At 42.2% G+C, this 25,123-nt stretch overlaps 1 protein-coding gene across 3 annotated transcripts in view; it reads right to left on the reverse strand.

The window, feature by feature from the left end:
- The window catches only part of pde3b (phosphodiesterase 3B), a 222,405-nt gene that overhangs the window by 85,897 nt on the left and 111,385 nt on the right, over positions 1–25,123 (reverse strand). For all 3 annotated transcript variants that reach the window (XM_080190157.1, XM_080190156.1, XM_080190155.1), the window contains exon 2: positions 82–135. In XM_080190157.1, coding sequence (XP_080046283.1) covers positions 82–135 — 54 coding nt within the window. The remainder of the gene's footprint in view (positions 1–81; positions 136–25,123) is intronic.

The raw sequence follows: 25,123 nt of genomic DNA on the forward strand, positions 1-25,123 counted from the left end.
GTGTGTCCAAAAACATGAACGTAATCAGAATGTACTGTGTCCTTAGGCCCATATACAAGTTAATGCAAATTTGACACCAACCTGATACTGGTAACTTCTGAACCATTGCTTCAAATCCCAATCCCATAGGATCATCTGCAAAATATGAAAATAAGTGTCATTAATAGATTATAGTTGGAAAATGTATCTACATCATTCATTGCAACTTAGCCAAATCTGCTACAATGCTCAATATCACACAAAACATATTTCCAACTTATAACTGTGGGAAGGAGTGGAATGCAGAGGGAGAGAAAAAGATGGGAGCGGAAGGAGTGGAATACCTATTTTGTCAATGCCAGAAGGTACAGAGCCAACATGATTTTTGGATGGAGCAGCTACAGTTATACTGAAAGTGCTATACAAACGTCAAAGTTTTGTAGCAGCAAGAAAATTGAGCAGACAATCAAACTACTGGAACAAACATTTGAAGCCAGATTGCACCCAATAACCTTCCACTCAGGCCCCACATCACAACTCTTTGGAAAGGTTTCTGTTCTATGCCTTCCTCCATTGGCAGGCAACAAAAAACTTACATCATCTGTAAAATAACAAAACATTGTATAGCATGATATTCTAGAGATTAGGGCCCCTGCAAGAAAAGACACAGCCTTCAGCGCTGAAGTAATTAAAATCAGATTAACATGATGCAGATTTGGAAGAGTGCCGAGATCACAAAGGGCTGTAGGGTGGAGTTTACTGGGATAGGGTCTTACCAATATTTAATTGGAGGAAATTTCTGTTAAACCAGTATAAACGTTGGGCAAGCAGTATGACAAATCAAAGACAGTTGAAAGGTCAAGACGGAGAGGGTGAGGTAGTGACAGTTTGATGTTGTCAGCACAACAGTGGAACCCAATGTTTTCTGATGATGCTTTTCTGCCTGAGATCTATCAAGCAGGAGGACACCAATGAGATCAGTTGCGTTTAATTTTCTAGCTTTGTGCCGAAAAGAATTTGCAGAAGTGTTGAGATGCATCGGTTTATCCACTTCTTCAAATAAAAGAGCAGGAGACATAGAATCATACAAACCCTACAGTACAGAAAGAGGCCATTCGGCCCATCGAGTCTACACCAACCACAATCCCACCCAGGCCCTACCCCCATATCCCTTCATATTTTAAGCACTAATCCCTCTAACCTATGCGTCTCAGGATTCAAAGGGGCAATTTTAGCATGGCCAATCAACCTAATTCGCACATTTTTGGGATGTGGGAGGAAACTGGGTGACAATAACATATGAATTTCTCAATGTGTAATGTAATGGAAGATCCATGGTAGGATTATTTCTAGTTTGTTACATTAAGTATATAGCTTAAAACATTTGCCCAATCATCAATTTAGAGTTCATTAAAGATCGAGATATCACCAGTCTCATTTTCTGCTGCAAAACAGCTTCAGTGAAACTGTTAGATGCAAAACTGGAAGCTTATTGTGGCTGCTGAACTCATAAAAAGCCTTAAACATGGGCAGCTTCTGGAAATCATTGATCCAAGGTGTCTGTCCCTAGAAATTCATCCAAACGATGGCCAGTTTCATGATGGTCAGCATATTGGAAGATAAAGTTTCCAAAACCCTTTCATCTCGAATGAAGTCAAACGAGGTTCTGCTCAAAGTACTCTTTTTTAATGCATAGCAAATTTGTGCAAGTGTGCATGCAGTCCTTTTAATTTTTTTGTGGCCTTATACAAGCAGTAACTAATATGGACCAACTGATATATGAACTGCACAGGAATTTAATTAGAGAAAATATTGGCTGTTTTGTTAGCTCTGATATTTTTGGACAAGTTTGAATTTACTATGGAAAGCCAGTATAGATTTATTAAAGGCAAACCATCACAACTAATTTGGTAGATTTAAAAAAAAATGAACTAAGAAATTTGATCAGCAGAATGCGGTTCATGTGGTTTACACGACCTTCAAAAAGATGTTCGATAAACGCACCACTTAAGTCTCGTCAGCCAACGTGAAGCCAATGGAATAACGGCAAGTTGAGATTTTGTGCTTGAGCGTCTGTAACTGCATTGGGTGTTACATAAGAAATAGTTATCAGAGTAAGCCATTTGGTCTTGATCCGACTGTGACCTTAATTCCACTTTCCTGCCAACCCCAATAACCCAAATTCCCTTGTAGATCAAAATTCTGTCCAACTTGGCTTTGAATGTATTCAATATTGAATGTATTCAATAAATAGTTTCAAATAGAATGGTGTTTTCCATGAACAGGATGCTGTTGTCAAGCCAAAAAGACGTTCTGTCATGTTCCAATGCCTTATGTCCTAATGACTGGTGAATCATATTAAACAGGATGTTCCTGTATCTGTTGACAACAGAGTACAGACCATATTCAGTCAGCGCATACTTGCAGAACTCAGAATATAATGCCTAATGTTATATGAGAGTCTGCAATTGTAGAGCATTTGCTGAACATCCGGAGTGGGCTAAGAATTGCATGAACAATCAATTTAAGATTATCAGCCAGGCCTGGTTCAAAGTGGTTCAATTATACTTGCCATTAGATACATACATTTACAGACAGGGGTCTGTCCTCTGCAGAGAAACGGAACATGGCCAGGCATTGCTTTTCTTTGAATTCAGTGACAGGCTGGGGACAATACATTCCCTCGCACATTTACTGTAGTAACGCTTTGACCAGAGTTGACTTGTCAACCAATCAGCATCCTTTCTCAGAGTATAAACTATTGCTTGCTTTGAAATTTGGCATTTTTTAATCTGGCCTGATGAGTGCAAGACAAAACCTTCCACAGCACACCTCATTTTTTAGTAATACTCAAGAATTCAAAAGGTACATGGTCACTGATGCTACTACCAGACATCATGCTTTGCAAAAACCTTGTAAACTAAAAGTCAACTTGTTCTGAAAAGCTTTGATTATGCTTGACTGAAATTCGACTGGAATAATTGAAGGCGAAAACAAATCAATATAAACACAAACAAGAGGAAAAGAATCCTAGAGACCTACGGACAGGTTGAATGTTGACATTTGTGTCCTGCAAGACAACAAACCAACTTTTAATATGTTGGCCAGGACTTAGTAATAGTAATGACCAATAAACTGTCAGCATCATTCTTCACTGAAATGGACAGTGATTTCTAGAATAATCACATGTGCAGAATAACAATGAAATGCAGAATTTGTTATCCATGCTTCTCAGTATATGCGCTGTTGAGGCATATCTCAAACAATATGCCTCAACATCTCAAACAATAACTTAGGGAAATAAGTTGAATTAATGAGAATTTCTACACTTATGTTGTTAAATCTCACTAGAAAAACACTTTTTTTTAAAAAAAGCTACACCTTATTGAATGAGGTGTAACCATATTTTTGAAGGCACATGAACTTCCAGATTACCATGAAATTTGCCAAAAATGCTGAGGCACGCCAAATTTCCCCAGAATGAGTTTAAAATCTGTACTTGTTAAAAAAACATTTTTTTCATTTTTAGTGAGTTTATCTTTACTTTAGCTTCTGCGATGATTAAATCATTATCATTTATTTCCTGAATGAAAATTAAAATTGAGAAAACATGACTTTTTTTTAAACTTTCTGGTCTGCTGTATGAGATGATTGGCTACTATTTGCTGACATTACTACTGCTGCATGTCAGCACATCCCTTGACTTGGCACCAGATTTAAACTGCCATCAGCAAAAAGGAAATCCATGCCACAGAGATTGCTAGGTCTTTGTGGGCAGTTTTTTTTTGAGGTCAGCGCAAATGCTCTTTCTTCATCACTGACTGCAAAATCTGGACCATAACTTATAAATAGGCATATGATTTTTGTGAAGGTATGGTCAAGTCTCTCAATGAATAATGAACACATTTTTATTTTGCAAATTCAGTCTCCACCAGAACACACACACAGAAATTTTGGTCACTTTTTTGACAAATATACACAAAATTTGTACTATTCCATATTTAACCTGCTTGAAAGTGAGAACGTTTTAATAAAGTTAAATTAACGAAATTGAATCCATGATTTTCAGAGAAATTGGATAAACATTTGTTACTCAACAGGGGCAGACTTGTGGATTCAGTGGATTTTGCCAAATATGGAGATAAAATTGAAGAATTCTAACAAAATATGAAATGCATTACAGCTGAAGAGCAACATTTACTTTTAGCTGGGTTATTTTCCACAACATGATACTACATTCTTTATGTCCATTTGGATATTGAATTACAAATACGCCATCCCACACATCACCTGACAATTTTTAAAATGCCCACAACTGATCAACTGGCCATTATGCGACATCAGGACTATGTTAGAGCTATGAATGCAATGGTAATACACAGCTGTAAACCTTCATACATACTCTGTTTCACGAAATCAAAATTAAGGATGAGAATTGTTTCAATTCAAGGAACTATTGCTTTGAAATTTGAGTTCTGGTGAAAGAGAATTTTTGTCAAAGCTTGTCATGCTGCACTCATCAGAACAGCTTACAAGAATACCATGCCAGGAGAACAACAAATTTCTACAGGAGACCAATTTCCAGCAGTTACACCGCAAGATGCAACTTGATGGTCACACTGTTCATGAAAACTATAATGTGGAGGTGCTGGCGTTGGACTGGGATGGGCACAGTAAGAAGTCTCACAACACTAGGTTAAAGTCCACAAGGTTTATTTGGAATCATGATCTTTTTGGAGACCTGTTGGACTGTAACATGGTACTGTGAGACTTCTTACTATGAAAACTGCACCAGGACACGTACATTTCCAAAGATGCACAAACAAGTAATTGCTGATTTTGATCATGGAGTTACATGCTTGATAAAACCTACATAGCACATTCATCTTTAAGTAGAACTAGAATCAAATAATCAGGAAAATACTCATACAATATAAATTTCTTTCCCCCGGCATTGGTATTCTTGCGAATGGTCCTGATCAGTGCAAGCTTTGACAAAGTCGTCTATTTTTTAAGCAATACTCGACCTGGAAATTTGTTCCATTTGATGAATTGTAGCATTATCAAACATGCTGTGACAAAAGTTTAATACGTTATACGTTACTTGCATGTTTAAATAGTGAAAATATAAATACATAATTTTGGGTAGGTGGAAATGGGGAGTTGCGGTTACAATCAGATCAGCCACGATCTTATTGAATGGTGGAGCACACTTGGAGTGTAGTGTCCTACTCCTGTTCCTAGTTTACATGCTTGCATGGAATCAGATACTATTGTTCGGCAGAACCACAATAACAGCCTCATTAAACAGGCAAGCAATCATAGCAGTTCGAAAAACAAAAACTTTAGGCAAGAACTTTATAAGTTACAGGTTTTAAAGTAACCTAAACCGCTAGATGTGTCGAACAGAACAAGAAAACCTGGCTTTTGTTACATTGATGCAGCACTGAAAGAGATCAATTCAACTCAATTATTTTAATATGGTGCTAGCAAGAATAAATAGTTAATTTTTGGAACAGGACACATTGCAGAAAGCAGAGTCATCCACATTATTTCTTTTAACATGTCCTCTGTAAAACACAGATTTGCAGATTAAAATAATATAACACCTAACGAACTTGTATGTGGGTTTGGCTCCTCTACTACAGGAAGTGTTTGTTGAGCCCAAATACTGTAAATGATTTTACATTCAAACTATACACAAGATAAATTAGTGATACGTAAAACACACTGTTTATAAAAACTGCACAAGGACATGTGCATTTCCTGAGATGCAAATAGCATGTCCCACAAACATTTGCTGATTTTGATCATGGAATTACATGCTTGCTAAAACTTGCGGAGTACATTCATCCTTCTCAAGTAGAATAAGGATCAAAGAATCAGGAAAATTCATAGCTCAAGACAACAAACATGCAATGTTTTATTTAACTGCCTTTCCTGTCTAGAGATAATGCAATTACAGGAAATTTCATTTTCTTAATACTTAGCATGGCCAATGCGATTAAATGCAAAACAGCATGAAAATGACCAAATGCAAATTCAGATAGCGTCAGCAAAGTCAACCAAATCCTTCATCAAGAACACAACTGTTACTCATAAATACATCAACATGAGAGCTATATATTGATATTCTAAATATGTTGTATTTAAAAGAAATGGTATTTTTTGCACTATATTCCTACAGTTGTGACAATTAGGAATATCTTTGCAGCCATCTGATTCCCTCACTTAATGACATATACTTATTTTCAGTGAAGAATGTAAATAACATAAATGTCATCCTTTTTTGAAGACAGAGTTGTTCAGGAGCGCTGGGGACAGGCACCAACAGGAATCAGCACCTGATAGTTGATCCAATAGCATTCATGTCAGTCTGCAAGTGAGCAGGCAATTTGACTATATTGATCACCATAATTAAAAGAACAAATTCATACATTTAGGCTTTCTCAAATGGAATCCCAGCATGGAAACTACATTTTCCTAACAAGATGGCCCAGGAACAAATCAGGAACAGGAATTCTGGCTGATTCCAGTTCTCTAGCTCAGGAGTGCTGAAGGTTAATTGCGACACTCCAATAGCCTGCCATCAAAAAGCACTGAACTTGTCATAAGCAAGGTTCGAATTTGGGAGTCTATGCGGCAAATATCACACCAAGCGGATCCGTTTACATAACCACCGGTGGGAGGGGATCCTGAACACAAGCATCCTGATATCCAAAAGATTTACTTTAATTTCTAAGTGACTAAAATCAAATAACTCGAACATTAGTTGCAAAATGTTTTTGTGATTTATTTATTAAGGTTTGCTCAAGTATTAACATTTAGCACATCTACCTACAGATTAATATTTTTCTATCCATTAAATAGTGCAAGTGGATGTGGTGTCACATCCTTCACCCTTATGCATCACACTCAGTTGTCAAACATAGTTGAATGGCTCCAAGTGAATCAGACACTTGTAGGCAGAGAATGCAGAGAACAAAACTCAGAAAAGCAACTGAAAAACTAACCTATATCATTAACAACACAGGAAAACATTTAAATTAGTATTGGGAAAAATTGCCCAGATATGGCCTGTACACAAAAAGCAGGACAAATTCAACCTGGCTAATTAATGCTCTATCAGTCTACTCTTATTCATTGGTAAAATGATGGAATGGGTCATCAACAATGCTACAAAGCAACACCTGCTCAGCGATGCCCAGTTTGGGTTTTGCCAGGATCACACAGCTCCTGACCTCATTAGAACCCTGGTTCAAACATGGACAAAAGAGCTGAATTCCAGAGGTGAAGTGAGTCACAGGTCCAGGCAGCATTCAACAGAGTGTGGCATCAAGGAGCCAGAGCAAAACTGGAATCCATGAGTATCAGGGGCAAACTCTCCACTGGTTGGAGTCATACCTGGCAGATAGAAAGATGGTTGTGACTGTGGAGGGTCAGTCATCTCAGTTTCATGACATCTCCGCAGGAATCCCTCAGGGTAGTGTCCTAGGCCCAACCATCTTCAGTTGCTTCATCAATGACCTTCCCGCAATCATATCAAAAGTGGGAATGTTCATCGATGATTGCACAATGTTCAGCACCATTCGCAACTCCTCAGATAGAGAGGCAGTCCATATTCAAATGCAACATGATCTGGATAACATCCAGGCTTGGGCTGATAAGTGGCAAGTAATGGTCGCACCACTCAAACGCCAGGCAATAACCATCAACACGAAGAGACACTAACCACTACTCCTTGACATTCAACGGTGTTACCATTACTGAATCCCCCACTGTCAACATCCTTAGGGTTCCCAGTGATTAGAAACTCAATTTGACTTGCCACATAATGACTACAGGAGTGGGTCAGAGGCTAGGAATACTGTGGCAAGTAACTCACTTCCTGACTCCCCAAAGCCTGTCCACCATCTACAAGGCACAAATCAGGACTGTGATGGAAGACTCTCCACTTGCCTGGAGTGCAGCTTCAACAACATTCAAAGCTTCACATCGTACAGGTCAAAGCAGCCCACTTGATTGGTACCACATTTACAAACATCCACTCCCTCCACCATCAGCACTCAGTAGGAGCAGTGGGTACTATCGGTAAGATGCACTGCAGCAATTCAAAGATCCTTAGACAGCACCTACCGAACCCACAATCACTCCCATTTAGAAGGACGTGGGCAGCAGGTACATGGGAACACCACCACCTGCAAGTTCCCTCCAGGCCATTCACCATCCTGACTTGGAAATATATCACTGTCCCTTCACAGTTGCTAGGTAAATATCCTGGAATTCCTTCCCTAATGGCATTGTGCGTCAATCAATAGCATGTAGACTGCAGCAATTCAAGAAGGCAGTTCACCACCACTTTCTCAAGGGCAACTAGGGATGGGCAATAAATGCTGGCCAGCTATCAACACCAGGTCCCACGAATGAATAAAAAAATTTCTAGATCTTTCTCCATAGATGCTGCCTGGCCTGCTGAATATTTCTAACATTTCTGCTTTTTATCTCAGACAAATGGCAAGTAACATTCGTACCACACAAATGTCAGGTAATGATAATCTCCCACAAGAAAGAATCCATCCATCTCTCAACGACATTCAATGACATTACCATTGCTAACTCTCCCTTGTTAACATCCTGGAGTTTACCACTGACCAGAATTGAAGTGGGCCAGCCATATAAATATTCTGACCACAAGAGTAGACAGAGACTGGGAATTCTATGACGATAACTCACCTCCTGACTTTAAAAGTTGCCACAAATGACAGAACACAAGTCAGAAATATGAAACACTCTCAAATGGCCTGGGTGACCATAGCTCCAACAACACTCAAGAAGCTTGACACCATCCAGGACAAAGCAACGGCTTAACTGACACCCCATTCACCACCTTAAATATTCATTTCCTCCACCATCGAGGGGCAGTGGCAAGACAGTCCATCATTCTCAAGATGCTCACCGAACCTCTTTCAACAGCAACTTCCAAACCTGCAACTCCACCACCCAGAAGAGCATGGGTAGCAGAAGGGTAGAACATTGCCATCTTCAAGCTTCCTCCAAACCTCCTATCACCCCAACTTGGAAATAAATCACCATTCCTTCACTGTCGCTGGGTCAAAACTCCAACAGCATTGTGGGTGTACCAATACCACATGGTCACAGGAATTCATGAAGGCAGTTCATCCCGAACTTCTCAAGGGGAATTAGGGACAGGCAATAAATGCTGACCTAGCCAGTGATACCCACATGCTGTGAAGGAATAACATATTTTGCTTTTGTGTTGAAGAAGCCAAAAATACTGAACATTAATAGAAGATGGATAAAGAACTAGAGCTTAAAATATTTTTCCCACCACCTTTTCATATTCATTTTAATATTAAAGGCGGCACCAAAATAATCAGTGGGGTTTCAATATCAGATAAAGAAAGCTGCAACTCATTAAAAACAGCAATTGCTGAGCACAGAGGACAAAACCAAAAGTGAGTGGCAATATTAAGCTGTGTAACACCATTTAAGCAACAACCCTTTACTTCACCCCACCCACGCTTTAAACAGGAGAACAGGACTTAGTTACTGTTGAATTTAGTCTATTGGCTGACATTACCATTGCAGAAGCCAAGGCCATCAAACTAACTCCCTCCACCATTGGCACATCATGGTTGCAGTGCATCATCGATAAGAAACACTGCAGCAACTTGTCGTGGCTTCGATAACAGTCCCTTCCAAAATCATAATTTCTACCTCCTCGAAGAGATGTCTACAACCTGCTGCACCAGAGCTGCAAGTGGTTCATTAACATTTAATTTGTGGCACCCAACCTTTTCCACTGGATTGCATTCATATGAAGAAAGTCGAAGAAAATTAAAAGCATAGCCATATTTTTATTGTTGGAAAGAAAAAAATTATAATGGTGCACTTCACAGATTCAAATTTTTTTTTAAAATCAGGCAAATCCATAGCCAAAATATCATAAATATGTCTGAAATCTTGCTGGCAATTATGCCAGCTGGGTCTTACAGTTCCACTGATGGCACACCCCATTGCAGGTTTCCTGTCAGTGAGGGGTGTGTTCAACAGGAAACCCAGTTGACAACAGCGGGACCATAAGCTCTCACTGCCAGCAATCAGCTTCACCAGCTTGACACTATTTTTAGATATGACTATGCTGCACCTGGTGCTACATCCTTCATTTAATGATGATTGATCCCTCGACATGAAGATAATGTTAAGAGTGAGGGATACGATGGGCCACTGTACTACAGATTGCTGTTCAATACAGTTTGCTGCTGCTGGTGGTGGTGGTCCACAGTACCTCTTAGGTGCCCAGTTTTGAACTGCTAAATTTGTTCTGAATCTAAACCATTTAGCATGGTGGGAATGCAACATGTCACAGGGTGTAGGCAGAGTGACATAATCTGTACTGTCATGGACACACATCTGCGACAGGTAGATTGGTGAGGATAAAGTCAAGGTTATGTGCTCAAGTTTCTGGAATGAGGCTTGAGCCAACAATCTTTTGAATTGGGGGTGAGAGTTTCACCATGAACCCCAGGATAACATGACACCAGAATTTATCAAAGAGCAAGCCTTTGAAAGCCATAGCCCCTTCAACAGTCAGCTGGTGCACAATGATAAACTTCTGGAGAGAAAACACTGACTGCATCTAAGTGCCGCATAATCTCAATTGGCCTTCCTGAATTTTGCCACATATGGTGGTATTCTGATTTTGGATTGTGCCCTCTTCTATAAGTTAAGCTCAGCCATGTTCTCAGGTAACCTTCAGCTCTCATCCTGTCTTCAGTCAGAGAAATAATCAAGAGAAAAGAAGTGGCCACAAGAGGATGCTGGAGCCTCAGCCCCAAACTTTCCCCAATGCTTTATTTTGATAAGTTCCTGTGTCTCATTTACTCATAGTATTAAAGAGAAGATTCAGCATTAAAACAGTCCAACTGGTTCATACCAGTGTTTATGTTCCACATACCTTTTACCCCCATCTTCTGCATCAGGATTTTTTTTTACTTCTTTCTCCCTCATGTACTGAAATCGCTTCCCCTGTGACATGTTGCACTCCCACCATGCTAAATGGTTTAGATTCAGAACAAATTTAGCAGTTTAAAACTGGGCACCTAAGAGGTACTGTGGACCACCACCACCAGCAGCAGCAAACTGTATTGAACAGCAATCTGTAGTACAGTGGCCCATCGTATCCCTCACTCTGAACATTATCTTCATGTCGAGGGATCAATCATCATTAAATGAAGGATGTACGCTACAGAACAAACTGCCCCTTCTGGTAATCACTTCCATACTCTGAGCACTACCTGGGTAAATAAGTTACTCTATCGGAATTATGAATGTTATTCATCACTCAAAGTCTATCAGTTTCGGCCACACCACAGTCTACTCAAATAAAATTCTCCTTAGTCCCTACTTAGGTCATTTGCTGACTTTCTGCTGCAGTAGTTCATCCAAATGCCAGTTTCCCTATCACCAAACAGCCTTTATTGTGCACCAAAGAGAAGAGCTGTGCCTGTTTCTCACAGCTAGAGTGTCCACACCACAGGACCTACATTGCCACTCCATGTTTAAAAACCCCCACTGACCACTTCTTGCTAAGTGAGCCTCCACACGTTCAATAAGGAAGCTCATGCTCCACAAAGCCCCGCAGGGAGGTCGACTGAAGACCCCCCACAGCTATCATATCATCCAGCCTCACCCCCAGTAAATGTTTGCCGTGCTGAGGTAGCTCCATATCTTTGCAGCCTATACCCATCTCCCTTCTCGTGCCCATTCTCCTGTCTCAATCATTGCCACATTCTTCCCTTACACTATGCTCATTTTCTCTTCCTCTCCCACACCCCCTAAGCTCAATAGCCTTTCAGCTTTCCTGTCAAGATCCTTGCTGGTGGAAGGAGCTGGAAAATCTTTTCTACTCAAAAATTGCAATAATCACTACAAAATGTCTATAATCTGCAAGATATTCTTTATTCTGCACTTTATTTTGAACTGATTGCACTAAAAACAAAAATATACTTTACTTCAGATCGCATTTCTTCACAGAAAAGATGCACATTTATGCTCCCATCAAAAACTTCACACAAGGACTTATTAATACAGAATTTTTTTTTTAATTTCAACAATCTTCAAAGAAAACATAGCATGCCATATACAAAAACAAAATCATCCTTTATTAATTTGGTCAGCTATAGTTCCAAGGTGAGGCTTCTGGGTGAAAATAATAATTTTTTTCTGATCTAAAACTCCTACACAATGCATAAAAACCACTAAACCACAATGTAACGTCAATCGCTGAATTCAAAGACATTATCAGGCCCAATTACGTCAATGAGGGTTGTTTTCATGTTATCTCTGCTAGCAGAACATGTGAAATGAATGAGCCCAAATGCATACATTATACTTACCATTTAATACTGTGCTGCATTGTACTAAACTACCATGTAACAACTTTAAACAATCTTGACAACAAATACAACTTTCAAAACAGCCTCCATGAAAATCACCTTGGTAGCAGAATGCTCACAGCAAAAAGTATTTTTATTTATTTTAAGCACAAAATATGACAAGACCTGGAGAGTAGTTAAGAACTTGGCTATAAATCTCTCTTTTCTGGTGTCAGTGGCCATGCTTTTGCTATGTGTCAATAAAGTACTTGGACACCTTTTTGATCTTAGAAATGCATTAAAGCCAAGTGCAATCCTATTCTCACCAGGCCAAAAAGTAATCTGTTCCTGATTACAGCACCATTGAAAACGTGCATCTTGCAGGCAAGGTATAAACATTAACAACTTGACTTTCTATTGCACTTTTAACATCATGAAAGATCCCAAGGCTGCTCACAGGAATATCAAACAATGGGACACCAAACCACATCAAGACATCAAAACAAGTGACTAATGAGTTAGGATTTAACGTACATCTTAAAAGAGGAGAGTTGGAGAGGATGAGAGATAGAATTTCAGAGGCGGCAATGGTTTCGTGGTATGGTCACGAGACTATTAATCAAGAGATGCAGGGTAACACTCTGGGAACCCATGCCTGAATCCCACCACAGCAGATGCTGAAATTTAAATTCAAGAAAAATCTAGAGTTAAAAGCCTAATGATAACCATGAAATCATTGCCGATTGTCATAAAACCCATCTGGTTCACTCACGCACTTCGGAGAAGGAAATCTGCCATCATACCTCATTTTTACTGTGACTCCCGATCCAGAGAAAAGTGGTTGGCTCTTAGATGCTTTCTGAAATGGCCTAGCAAGCCGCTCAGTTCAGAACAATTAGGGATGGTCAATAAATGCTGCACTGGCCAGTGACAGCCACATCCCATGAAGGAATAAAAAGCTCTGGGCTGTTGCAATGGATGGCATGATTGCTAATGACAGTGCAAAGAATATGAGGGATATGCCAAAACTGGAGCAAGAGAGAGATCCCAGAAGGTTTAGTGTTAGAGATGAAGTGGAAGGGCAAGGAGGATTTGAGGACAAGTATGAAAATTTAAAAGTTAAAGTACTGTTGAACCACAGCCAATGTAGGTCAGCAAGCTCTGAGGTGATGGGTTAGTGAGATTTAGTGCGAATTATGATACAGGAAGTCAGGTTTTCACATGAGTTCAAGTTTACACAAGGTGGATGCTGGGGGGTTGAGCCATGAATCAAATCTGGTGGTAACAGAAGTGTGAAGTACTGCATTGTTACAATGCAAGAAGCCATTTCTTCTAGCAAGAATGTGTCACCTCTCTGGAAGAGCAATTTAGCAAGTTCCATTTCCCCACCTCTTCTCCATAGCCTTGCAAATATTCCCACTTCAAATAATTATCCAACTTCCTTTTGAAAGCCATGACTGAATCTGTCATTACCAAATTAATCGGCAATACATTCCAGATCCTACCATTGTGCAAAAAAAAGTGACCATTTTGTTTGCCAATCACCTTAAGTGTCCTCTGGTACTCCATCATTCCAGCAATGGGAAAGGTGTCTCCCTGTCTAACTCATGCCCCATGTCCCTCATGCTTTTGATCACCTCCATCAAATTTCTGCTCCAAGGCAAAGACCCAGCTTTTCTAATCTATTCAACTAACTGAAGTTACTCATCCATCTAACGTTTCTCATGAACCTTTTCCATACTCCCTCCAAAGTCTTCACATCCTTCCTAAAGTGCAGTGCCCAGAACTGGACACAATACTCAATTTGAAGCTAAATTTGCATTTTATGCAGGCTTATCATAACTTCCTTGTTTTTGTATTCTATACCCCTATTTATAAAGCCCAGCATTCCATATGCTTTATAAACCACGTTCCCAACCTGCCCTACCACACCACCTTCAATGATTTGTGCATGTATACCCCAAAAGTAACAAGAGGGCAAAAAAAACATAAATAAATTGCCAATTTTCACCTCCAAACTTGGAATCTGCTAACATATGAAAGAAACTCATCCCAGCAGTACAGTGGAGACAGTTAGCATCAATAAACCGTTTGGCTATAATTTTTTCATCTGTTCAAGGTAATGGTTAAGTTGCCATAGTCTAGATGACCATAGGCTGCTTTCCCCTTTGAGGTGGAGGGCTGACTCGTGGTGATTTAACTTTAGGGTCACACGTCTCAGGTAACGGGCAAGGTTCAGAAAGCAGCGCCTTCATGAACAACCTCAGCCAGTACAGGAATCAAACACGTGCTGCTGGTGTCACTACACATCATGAACCACTGTCTAGCCAAGTGAGCTCACCAACCCCCTCTTACTTCCAGAATACAGACATGAAGCAATCACCATTTATCAAACTCAAAGAAAAACAAAAATTGCTTCAGATAGGATATTATTAAATAAACTACATTCTGTTTCAAGGAATCGTTCTTCAATTTGTCTTACTTTCTTATTCTTTTATCTTAGATTATTCTTTGCCCACCCCCCCCACCACCCCCACGGCCCGATGCAAAAGTATTTTCTTTCTCCCAACCTCCTGCTCTGCAGAATTGCATCATTTTCTGCTTTTAATCCAAAATCGTTTTTTTGCAGTGTAATCATTTAAAAGTTTAAGTTTCAATTTTAATAGTGTCACAAGTAGACTCACATTAACACTGCAACGAAGTTAAGATGAAAATCCCCGAAAATCCTCCGATGCCTATTCGGGTACAGAGGGAGAATTTAGCATAGCCAATCCACCTAATCAACTTGTCTGTGGGAGGAAACTAGAGCACCCGGAGGAAACCCACGCAGACACGGGGAAAACGAGCACAAAGTGGACATTTCAGAGTGACCCAAGCCGGGAATCGAACCCAGTGCTAATCACTGTACCACCCAACGCAATGCCAAATAGAAGTGTTTCGAAGTTAACAAAATCGTCAATTCTGCGGTGAGCTTGCTATTTAATTCTGAAATAAATTGAGTTGGTCAGAAAAGTACTTCTCTTCCCCTTGAAATATATCATACACTGCAACTTCCAAAAGATGACACATTAGTCTAACAACACATGATGTTCACAGTAACAGTAATTTCTATCTTAGAGATAATTGCTTTATTGCCATTTGAAGCAAAATAAAAGTAGACTGAGTAAATTAACCTCAGCCATGGCGGATCCAAATTTAGCTTTAAAGCTCGAGACTCGGAGAATTTTTTTAAAATCAGGAACATTCACTCCAGTTTGATATCCTTTTATTTGTCAGCATTAGGTGAAGACAAAGAACGAGGACAAAGAAAATTACAGCACAGGAACAGGCTCTTCGGCCCTCCAAGCCTGCACCGGCCATGCTGCCTGACTTAACTGAAACCCCCTATGCTTCCGAGGACCAAAGCCCTTGATTCCCATCCCATTCATGTACTTGTCAAGACACCCCTTAAAAGTCACTACCGTATCCACTCCCACTACCTCCCCCAACAACAAGTTCCAGACACCCACCACTCTGTAAAAAAAATCTGCCTCAAATTCAAAAATTTGCCCATCGCACCTTAAACCTATGCCCCCTAGTAAGTGACTCTTCCACCCTGGGAAAAAGTTTCCGACTATCCACTTTGCCCACGCCCCTCATAATCTTGTAGACTTCTTTCAGGTCATCCCTCAAGCTCCGTTGCCTATGTGAGAACAAACCAAGTTTCTCCAACCTCTCCTCATAGCAAACGCCCTCCACACAAGGCAACAAACATCCTTTTCTGTACCCTCTCCAAAGCCTTCACATCCTTCTGGTAGTGTGGCGACCAGAATTGAACATTATATTCCAAATATGGCCTCATTAAGGTTCTATAAAGCAGCAACATCATTTGCCAATTTTTAAACTCAGTACCCCAACCAATGAAGGCAAGCATGCTATCTGCCTTCCTGGCTACCTTCTCCACCTGCATTGCCACTTTCAGTACACCCAGATCCCTTTGCCTATCAATACTCCTAAGGATCCTGCCATTTACTGGATATTTCTTATCTACATCAGACCTTCCAAAATGCATTACCTCACATTTGTCCAGATTCAACTCTATCTGCCATCTCTCCGCCCAAGTCTCCAACTGATCTATATCCTGCTGTATCCTCTGATGGTCCTCATCGCTATCCGTAAATCCACCAACCTTTGTGTCGTCTGCAAATTTACTAATCAATCCAGTTATTTTTCCTCCAAATCATTTGTATATTTTACAAACAGCAAAGATCCCCGCACTGATCCCTGAGGAACACAACTTCCTTGAGGAACTCCCCCCTCACCTGGCGAAGGAGCAGAGCTCTCAAAGCTAGGGGCGTTTGCTACCAAATAAACCTGTTGGACTTTAACCTGGTGTTGTGAGACTTGTTATTGTGTTTACCCCAGTCCAACGCCAACATCTCCACATCATGAACACCACTTATCACAGCCCTCCATTCAGAAACACACCCTTCCACTGCTACCCTCTGTCTTTTTTTTAAACTGAGTAAGAAGTCTTACAACACCAGGTTAAAGTCCAATCAGTTTATTTGATAGTAAACCCACAAGCTTTCGGAAATGCTGTTCCTTCGTCAGGTGTGTGGAAAGTTCTAATCAGAGAAGGGCACATAAAGGCACACGGTTTACGGAATGCTGATTCAAATGCGAGTCTTTACAGCTAATCTGCTACTCAAGTCTTAAAGATGCAGACAATGTGAGTGGAGATAGCACTCAGGTCAACCTATAACACAGGCTATGCTGAGAGACTTTGCATCGCACCTCTCTCACACTCCTCAACCACCTCATACACCAGCTCTACAGCAAATGCTGCATCTTGGAAACCAAGATAGAATACATATTCTCAACTTGCACTCAGGACGCAGACCAGCTACAAAACTCTGCCAAGCAGATGAGACAAAAACAGGAAACTTGAGAAACTCGGCATCACCACCAGAAACAACCAAGCCTCCCCCGGCACCACAATAGAAAACAGTGCACCACAGGGAAGTCTGTTGTCAACTTGTCGGACGACACACTTCAACCAGATGAAATCGAAGTTCTCAGCCAAGGGCTCAATTTCTGCCCCACCACCAAAATGGACCCCATCAGTCTCACAGTGGACACAGAGGAATTCATCAGGCAAATGAGGCTGTGGGAGTTCTTCCACAAACCCCAAGAGGCTAACAGCGAACGCAATGAGGCAGCCAATGAACCGGAACAGCCGACAGAGGTCCACAGTGCAGCAAGAGGAACGAGTCCAATTGGACTCCTCCGGAAGGCCGCTGCCCTCGACTGGACATGTATGCCCAAGCCATCAGGAGGTGCGTCAACACCAGATACATCAACCACACTCAAGACAGCCCCGAACATCACCCAAGCACAATGCAACACCATCTATGCTCTCAAAACTAACCGCAACATTGTCATCAAACCAGCAGACAAAGGATGGGCCATCATCATACTGAACAGAACGGATTACTGCAAAGAAGTGTACCGACAACTAAACAATGAGGAACACTACAGACAGTTATTCGCAGATCTGACCAAAGAACACACCCGTCAACTCAACACTCTGATCAAGACCTCTGATCCGGACCTTCAGAGCACCCTCCGTGCTCTCATCCCACATACTCCCTGCATTGGGGATCTCTACTGCCTCCCAAAGATACACAAGGCAAACACACCCGGCCATCCCATCATATCGGGCAACGGGACCCTGTGTGAGAAGCTCTCTGGCAACGTCAACGGCATCCTGAAACCCACTGTACAAAGAACCCCCAGCTTTTGTTGCGACACTATGGACTTCCTACGGAAACTCAGCCACATGGAGCAGTTGAACCAGGGACACTCCTCATCACAATGGATGTCTTAGCGCTCTACACCAACATCCCCCATGACAATGGCATTGCTGCAACTGCTTCAGTACTCAATGCCGACAACTGCCAGTTTCCAGTTGCAATTTTACAATTCATCCGCTTCATCCTGGACCACAATGTCATCACCTTCAACAACCAGTTCTTCATCCAGACACACGGAACAGTCATGGGAACCAAATTCAAACTTCAATATGCCAACATCTTCATGTACTGGTTCGAACAAGACTTCTTCACCGCACAGGGCCTTCAACCAATGCTATACACTAGATACATCGATGACATTTTCTTCCTTCGGACTCATGGAGAACAATCACTGAAACAACTCTCTGAGGACGTCAACAAGTTCCATCCCACCATCAGACTCACCATGGACTATTCTCCAGAATCGGTTGTGTTCTTGGACACATGCACCTCCATCAAGGACTGTCACCTCAGCACCTCACTGTATCATAAGAACATAAGAAATAGGAGCAGGAGTAGGCCATCTAGCCCTTCGAGCCTGCCCCGCCATTCAATAAGATCATGGCTGATCTGTCGTGGCTCAGTTCCACTTTCCCGCCCTCTCCCCATAACCCTTAATCCCCTCTCTTATCAAAAACCCATCAACCCGCTTCTTAAAAATATTTAGCGAGGCAGCCTCCACCACTTCAACAGGCAGAGAATTCCAGAGATTCACCACCCTTTGAGTGAAGAAGTTCCTCCTCAACTCTGTTCTAAACCGCCTCCCCTTTATCTTGAGGCTGTGCCCCCTAGTCCTACTGTCCTTTCTCAGCGGGTAGAGCCTCTCCACCTCTATCCTATCCAACCCATTCATCATCTTATACGTCTCAATGAGATCTCCCCTCATTCTTCTAAACTCTAACAAGTACAAGCCTAGTTTATTCAGCCTCTCCTCATAGCTCAACCCCCTCAACTCCGGTATCAGCCTAGTAAACCTCCACTGCACTCCCTCCAGGGCCAAAATATCCTTGCGCAGGTGCGGCGCCCAAAACTGCACACAGTACTCCAGCTGCGGCCTCACCAATGCCCTATACATATAAGATGATTAGGGGTTTAGATAGGGTGGATAGTGATAGCCTTTTTCCTCGGATGGAGAAAGCTAGCACGAGGGGGCATGACTTTAAATTAAGGGGGGGTAGCTACAGGACGGATGTCAGGGGTAGGTTCTTTACCCAGCGGGTGGTGAGGGATTGGAATGCCCTGCCTGCTGCAGTTGTAGATGCGTCTAGTTTGGGGGCGTTTAAGAGATCTCTGGATAGGTTTATGGACGAAAAGGGATTGGTATAGGCTAGTGGGTCATTGTTTTTGTAACTGGTCGGCGCAACATCGTGGGCCGAAGGGCCTGTTCTGCGCTGTAATGTTCTATGTTCTATGTTCTATGTTCTATACAGCTGCAGCAAGACCTCCCTACTTTTATATTCAATCCCCCTCGCTATGAAGGCCAGCATCCCATTCGCCTTCCTGACCACCTGCTGCACCTGCAAGCTGGGTTTTTGTGACTCATGCACAAGGTCCCTCTGCACCGTCGCCTGCTGCAGTTTTTCGCCACGTAAGTAATAGTCCTTCCTACCATTCTTCCTACCAAAGTGGACCACCTCACACTTGCCAACATTAAATTCCATTTGCCATTTCCTGGCCCATTCGCCCAGTCTATCTAGATCCTTCTGCAGACTCTCCACACCCTCCGCACAATTTGCCTTTCCCCCAATCTTGGTGTCATCAGCAAATTTCGACACCCTGCACTCGGTTCCCTCCTCCAGATCATCTATATAAATGGTAAATAGCTGAGGCCCCAGCACCGACCCCTGGGGCACCCCACTAGTCACCAACCGCCAATCCGAATAGCACCCATTGACCCCCACTCTCTGCTTCCTATTTGACAACCAATCCTCTATCCACGCTAACACCCTACCCCCAACTCCATGTCCCCTGACCTTCTGCAATAACCTCTTGTGAGGTACCTTGTCAAACGCCTTCTGAAAATCCAGAAAGACCTCATCCACCGGCTCTCCTCTATCCACTGCCCTAGATACATCCTCATAGAACTCCAGTAAATTTGTCAGACACGACTTCCCTTTAATGAAACCGTGTTGCGTCTGCCCTATCAAGCAATTCCCTTCAAGATGCCACGCAATTTCCTCCTTAATGACAGATTCTAACATTTTACCTACCACAGACGTTAAACTAACCGGCCTATAATTCCCTGCCTTTTGCCTGGCACCCTTCTTAAACAACGGCGTAACATTAGCCGTTTTCCAATTTTCCGGCAATTCCCCGGAATCCAGCGACGTCTGGAAAATAACCACCAAGGCATCCACTATCACCTCCGCCATTTCTTTCAGAACCCTCGGATGCATTCCATCCGGTCCTGGGGACTTGTCCACAATCAGCCCCTCCAGTCTGTCGAGCACCACCTCTCTAGTAACAGTAATGTCATTAAGACCCTCCAGTCCTACCACCTTTCCATCGCTAACACCCGGCAAATTATTCACGTCCTCCTCCATGAAGACAGAAACAAAAAAGTTATTCAAGACCTTAGCTATATCCCCATCCCCTACCACTAGCTCCCCTTTCTCATCCTCTAAAGGTCCAACGTTCACCCTAGCCAGCCTCTTCCTTTTTATATATTTATAAAGTGTTAAATTAAAAGCGGAGGAATTTAGAGTAGCTAAGAGCAGTGGGCGAGAAGAGGATTGGGAAAGGTTTAAATGTCAACAAAGATTGACAAAGAAGTTGATAAAGGAGGGTAGGAGAAGCTATGAAGCTGGGCTAGCACTTAATATAAAAAAGGATAGCAAGAGTTTTTTTTTAATCGCAAGCCCACAGATAACCTCACAATGCTCCGCTTCTTCAGCTTCCACCCTAAACACGTTAAAGAAGCCATCCCCTCCAGACAAGCCCTCTGTATACACAGGATCTGCTCAGATGAGGAGGATCGCAACAGACACCTCCAGATGGCCATAAGAACAGGATATGGCGCTTGACTCATCGATCAACAGTTCCGACGTGCCACAGTGAAAAACTGCACCAATCCCCTCAGAAGACAAACACGGGATACAGTGGGCAGAGTATCCTTCGTTGTCCAGTACTTACCCGGAGTGGAGAAGCTACGACATCTTCTCCGGAGTCTTCAACATATCACTGATGAAATCGAATACCTCGCCAGGGCCATCGCCGCACCCCTACTTCTTGCCTTCAAACAACCACACAACCTCAGATAGACCATTGTTTGCAGCAAACTATCCAGCCTTCAGGAGAACGGTAACCACAACACCACACAAGTTTGCCACAGCAACCTCTGCAAGATATGCCGGATCATCAACATGGACGATATCATCTCACATGAGAACACCATCCACCAGGTACATGGCACATACTCTTCCAACTCGGCCAACATTGTCTACCTAATACGCTGCAGGAAAGGATGTCCCGAAGCACGGTACACTGGGGAGACTATGCAGACGCTACGACAACGGATGAATGAACATCGCTCGACAATCACCAGGCAAGATTGTTGGCAAACACTTCAACGGTCACGGGCATTCGGCCTCTGATTTTTGGGTAAGCATTCTCCAAGGTGGCCTTCACGACACATGACAGCGCAGAGTCGCTGAGCAGAGACGGATAGCCAAGTTGTGCACACGAGGACGGCCTCAACCGGGATCTTGGATTCATGTCGCACTATCTGGAACCCCCATGACTTGCCTGAACTTGCAACATCTCACTTACTGTCCTGTCTGGAGACAGTACACATCTCTTTAGCCTATGCCTAATGTTATCTCCGCTCACATTGTCTGCATCTTTAATGATTGTATAGCAGGTTAGCCGTAAAGACTTGCATTTTAATCAGTATTCTGTAAATTGAATGTGCCTTTATATGTCTTTCTCTGATCAGAACATTCCACACACCTGACAAAGGAACAGCGTTTCCGAAAGCTTGTGGGTTTACTATCAAATAAACTGGTTGGACTTTAACCTGGTGTTGTGAGGCTTCTTACTGTGTTTACCCCTGTCCAACACCGGCATCTCCACAGCACTTCTTTGACCGAACCAGTTTTGTATCCAATGCCAGCCTCTACATGATGCCGTCAATGCCTGAATCGTTTGCCTAAGAACAATGTCCAGATCCCCACAAGGAGTGACTCTCCTCTCACTCCTTAAAAAAATTTGATCATTATTTTAGACTATTAAAAAATTGGGATGTTCAAGTCAATTCAACGGCTTTTGGCTTGTTCAGTTTTTGCTAAATATACTCTCCTCGCTGCTGCATCTGGGAAGAGGAGAGAAACAAAATTAACATTTCACATCCAATATGACTTTTGAAGACCTCGAGAACGTTCTGCTCTTCAACAAGATTTCCGTTGGTCTCTTCATTGCTTTCCATTTCCCTCCTGTTTGATGAATTATTTATCAAAACTGGCTTTACAGACACATCTCTTCCCTCAGTAGCTGTCTCTGGCTCTGACTTCCCCATGTGGTTTCCAACTGAAGTTGCAACCTTATTGTTTCAAATCTACCCAGGATTCGAGCCATTTCTGAAACATTCAACATTCCTCGGACTGCCATTCTTGCCTTAGCCGGAGATCTACACTCCACTTTGTGCACCACCTCACCTTATCTCAAAGATGTCCTTATCCCCTATTTTATTTCATCAGACACTTGAACAAACTTTTTCTCTTCCTTTCAGGGTGTTAAGGAATTCAAGCTCCATCAACCTAGTGATACCAACACCCCTCAGGATGCTTTCTCCCATTCTCTCTGACCCCACACCTTCTTTACTCCCACCTCTTGCCACGTATTCAGTATGCCATCTGATCGGTGTTTGGGTGTTCCAAAGAAGAGCCATATTGGACTCTAAATATCAACTTTGTTGACCTCTCCACAGATGCTGCCACACCTGTTGAGTTTTTCCAGCATTTTCTGTTCTTTTTTCCAGGAGCGCTACAAGACAACTTTCTGTAACATGCATCAATTGCAACTCATGCCACTCCTCATTTCACTATTCCACACTTAAAAAGGATTGACAAATCCTTATGCGCCAAATACTTGAACAGTGGAAAATTAGCAATTTGTTTCCTCAGCAGAGGTCGAACCTTGACTGGAATCTGGGAAACTTGAGTAGAATGCCCTCTGGAGAACAATTCTGCAGGATTCAAAATACATGGGGACATCAGGTAAATTTGCCACTGAAACATCAAAAGTAGCCTGCAAAAAATCAAAGATGGGCAAAAATTACACCCCCACACAACTGCCACTATTCGTTATTTTTCTCCACAGTCCAGGACCGAACAATTACAAGAGCCCTAGCAGTGGGCAAACAATACAGAGCTTGATTGGAGGAGCAAGTGAACATGAGAGGGAGACAGAATCTTTGAGGAGCTATTTCTCCAATCACAGATTCTGCACTTCCCATTACAAGTTCCATCTCTCCCAATCCTGCTGCTTGCTAGAAATAGAATGTATGATTGGACTTGCAGCAAAGACAGGAAGAGGAGTTGGAACAGCAGCATGGGAGAGATAGGAGAAATTTTAAAAACTCCTACCAGATTATTGTAGGGACTGGGGGTGGAGAAAAGTGAGAAGAGTGGGAGTGCACAAGAGAAGTCATGCTTTGAACTGAACGGTCCTTCCAAACCGAATCTGCACTTGATTGTAAAGGGACTGAAATAAAAAGGAGATAAAAGCAAATTACTGCTGCTGCTGGAATCAAAAACCGACAGCATCAATGGAGTCTGGATGTCCGTTCATTGGCTCTGAACTCACATTTAGTATGGAAGCAAGTCAGCATTGAAGGGCTCCCAAGAAAAAAAACATTCACCAACTCATTCCGTTCTTCAAAAAATACTGTTGCAGTTTAGACCATAAGAAATAGCAACAGATGTAGGCCATTCAGCTCTTCAAGACCATGACTGGGCCAGCACGGTGGCACAGTGGTTAGTATTACTGCCTCATAGCACCAGGGATCCAGATTCAATTTCCAGGTTGGGTCACTATGCAGAGTCTGCACGGGTTTGCTACAGGTGCTCCGGTTTCCTCCCACAGTCCAAAGATGTGGGGGTTAGATGGAATGGTCATGTTAAATTACCCCTCAAGTGTCAGGCAGACTAGGCTTAGCCTCTGTGGCTTCAGGGATAAAGAATTCTGAAGATTCACCACTCAAAAAAAATTCTTCCTCAAATCTGTCTGAAATAAGCACATTATTCTGCACCTATGCCCTCTGGTCCTACATTGTCCCACAAGTGGAAACATCCTCCCAATATTTATCCTGACTAACCTGCGAAGAATCTGGTATGTTTCAATTACATCTCCTCATTCTACTGAATTCCAGTTGTTGCAGACTCAAGCTGTTTTATCTTTCCTCATATGGCTGTCCCTCCACATCTGTGATCATCCCAGTAAACCTCATTTGTACAAGTTCCAATGATTATATACCATTCCTTAAATAATGGGTCCAAAATTACAGTCTTCTAAAATAAAAATAGAGAATGCGAGAGAATCTCAGCAATGGTGTTACCACCACTGAATCCCCCACTATCAGCATCCTTGGGATTACTATTGACCAGAAACTCAACTGGACTCACCACATAAAGACAGTGGCTGGAACAGCAGGTCAGAGGCTACCAATACTGTGGCAAGCAGCTCACCTCCTGACTCTTCAAAGCCTGTCCAACATCAACAAGACACAAGTCAGGATTGTGACAGAATACTCCCCACTTGTCTGGAGGAGTGCAACTCCAACAACACTCAAAGCTTGACACCATCCAAGACAAAGCAGCCCGCTTGATTGGCACCACATCCACAAACGTTTACTCTATCTACCACCAACGCTCAGAAGCAGCAGAGTGTACTATCTACTAGATGCACCACAGAAAT

The sequence above is a fragment of the Carcharhinus amblyrhynchos genome, chromosome 6 (genome assembly GCF_965287045.1).
Source record: "Carcharhinus amblyrhynchos chromosome 6, sCarAmb.v2.hapA, whole genome shotgun sequence".
NCBI classification, from domain to species: Eukaryota; Metazoa; Chordata; class Chondrichthyes; order Carcharhiniformes; family Carcharhinidae; genus Carcharhinus; species Carcharhinus amblyrhynchos.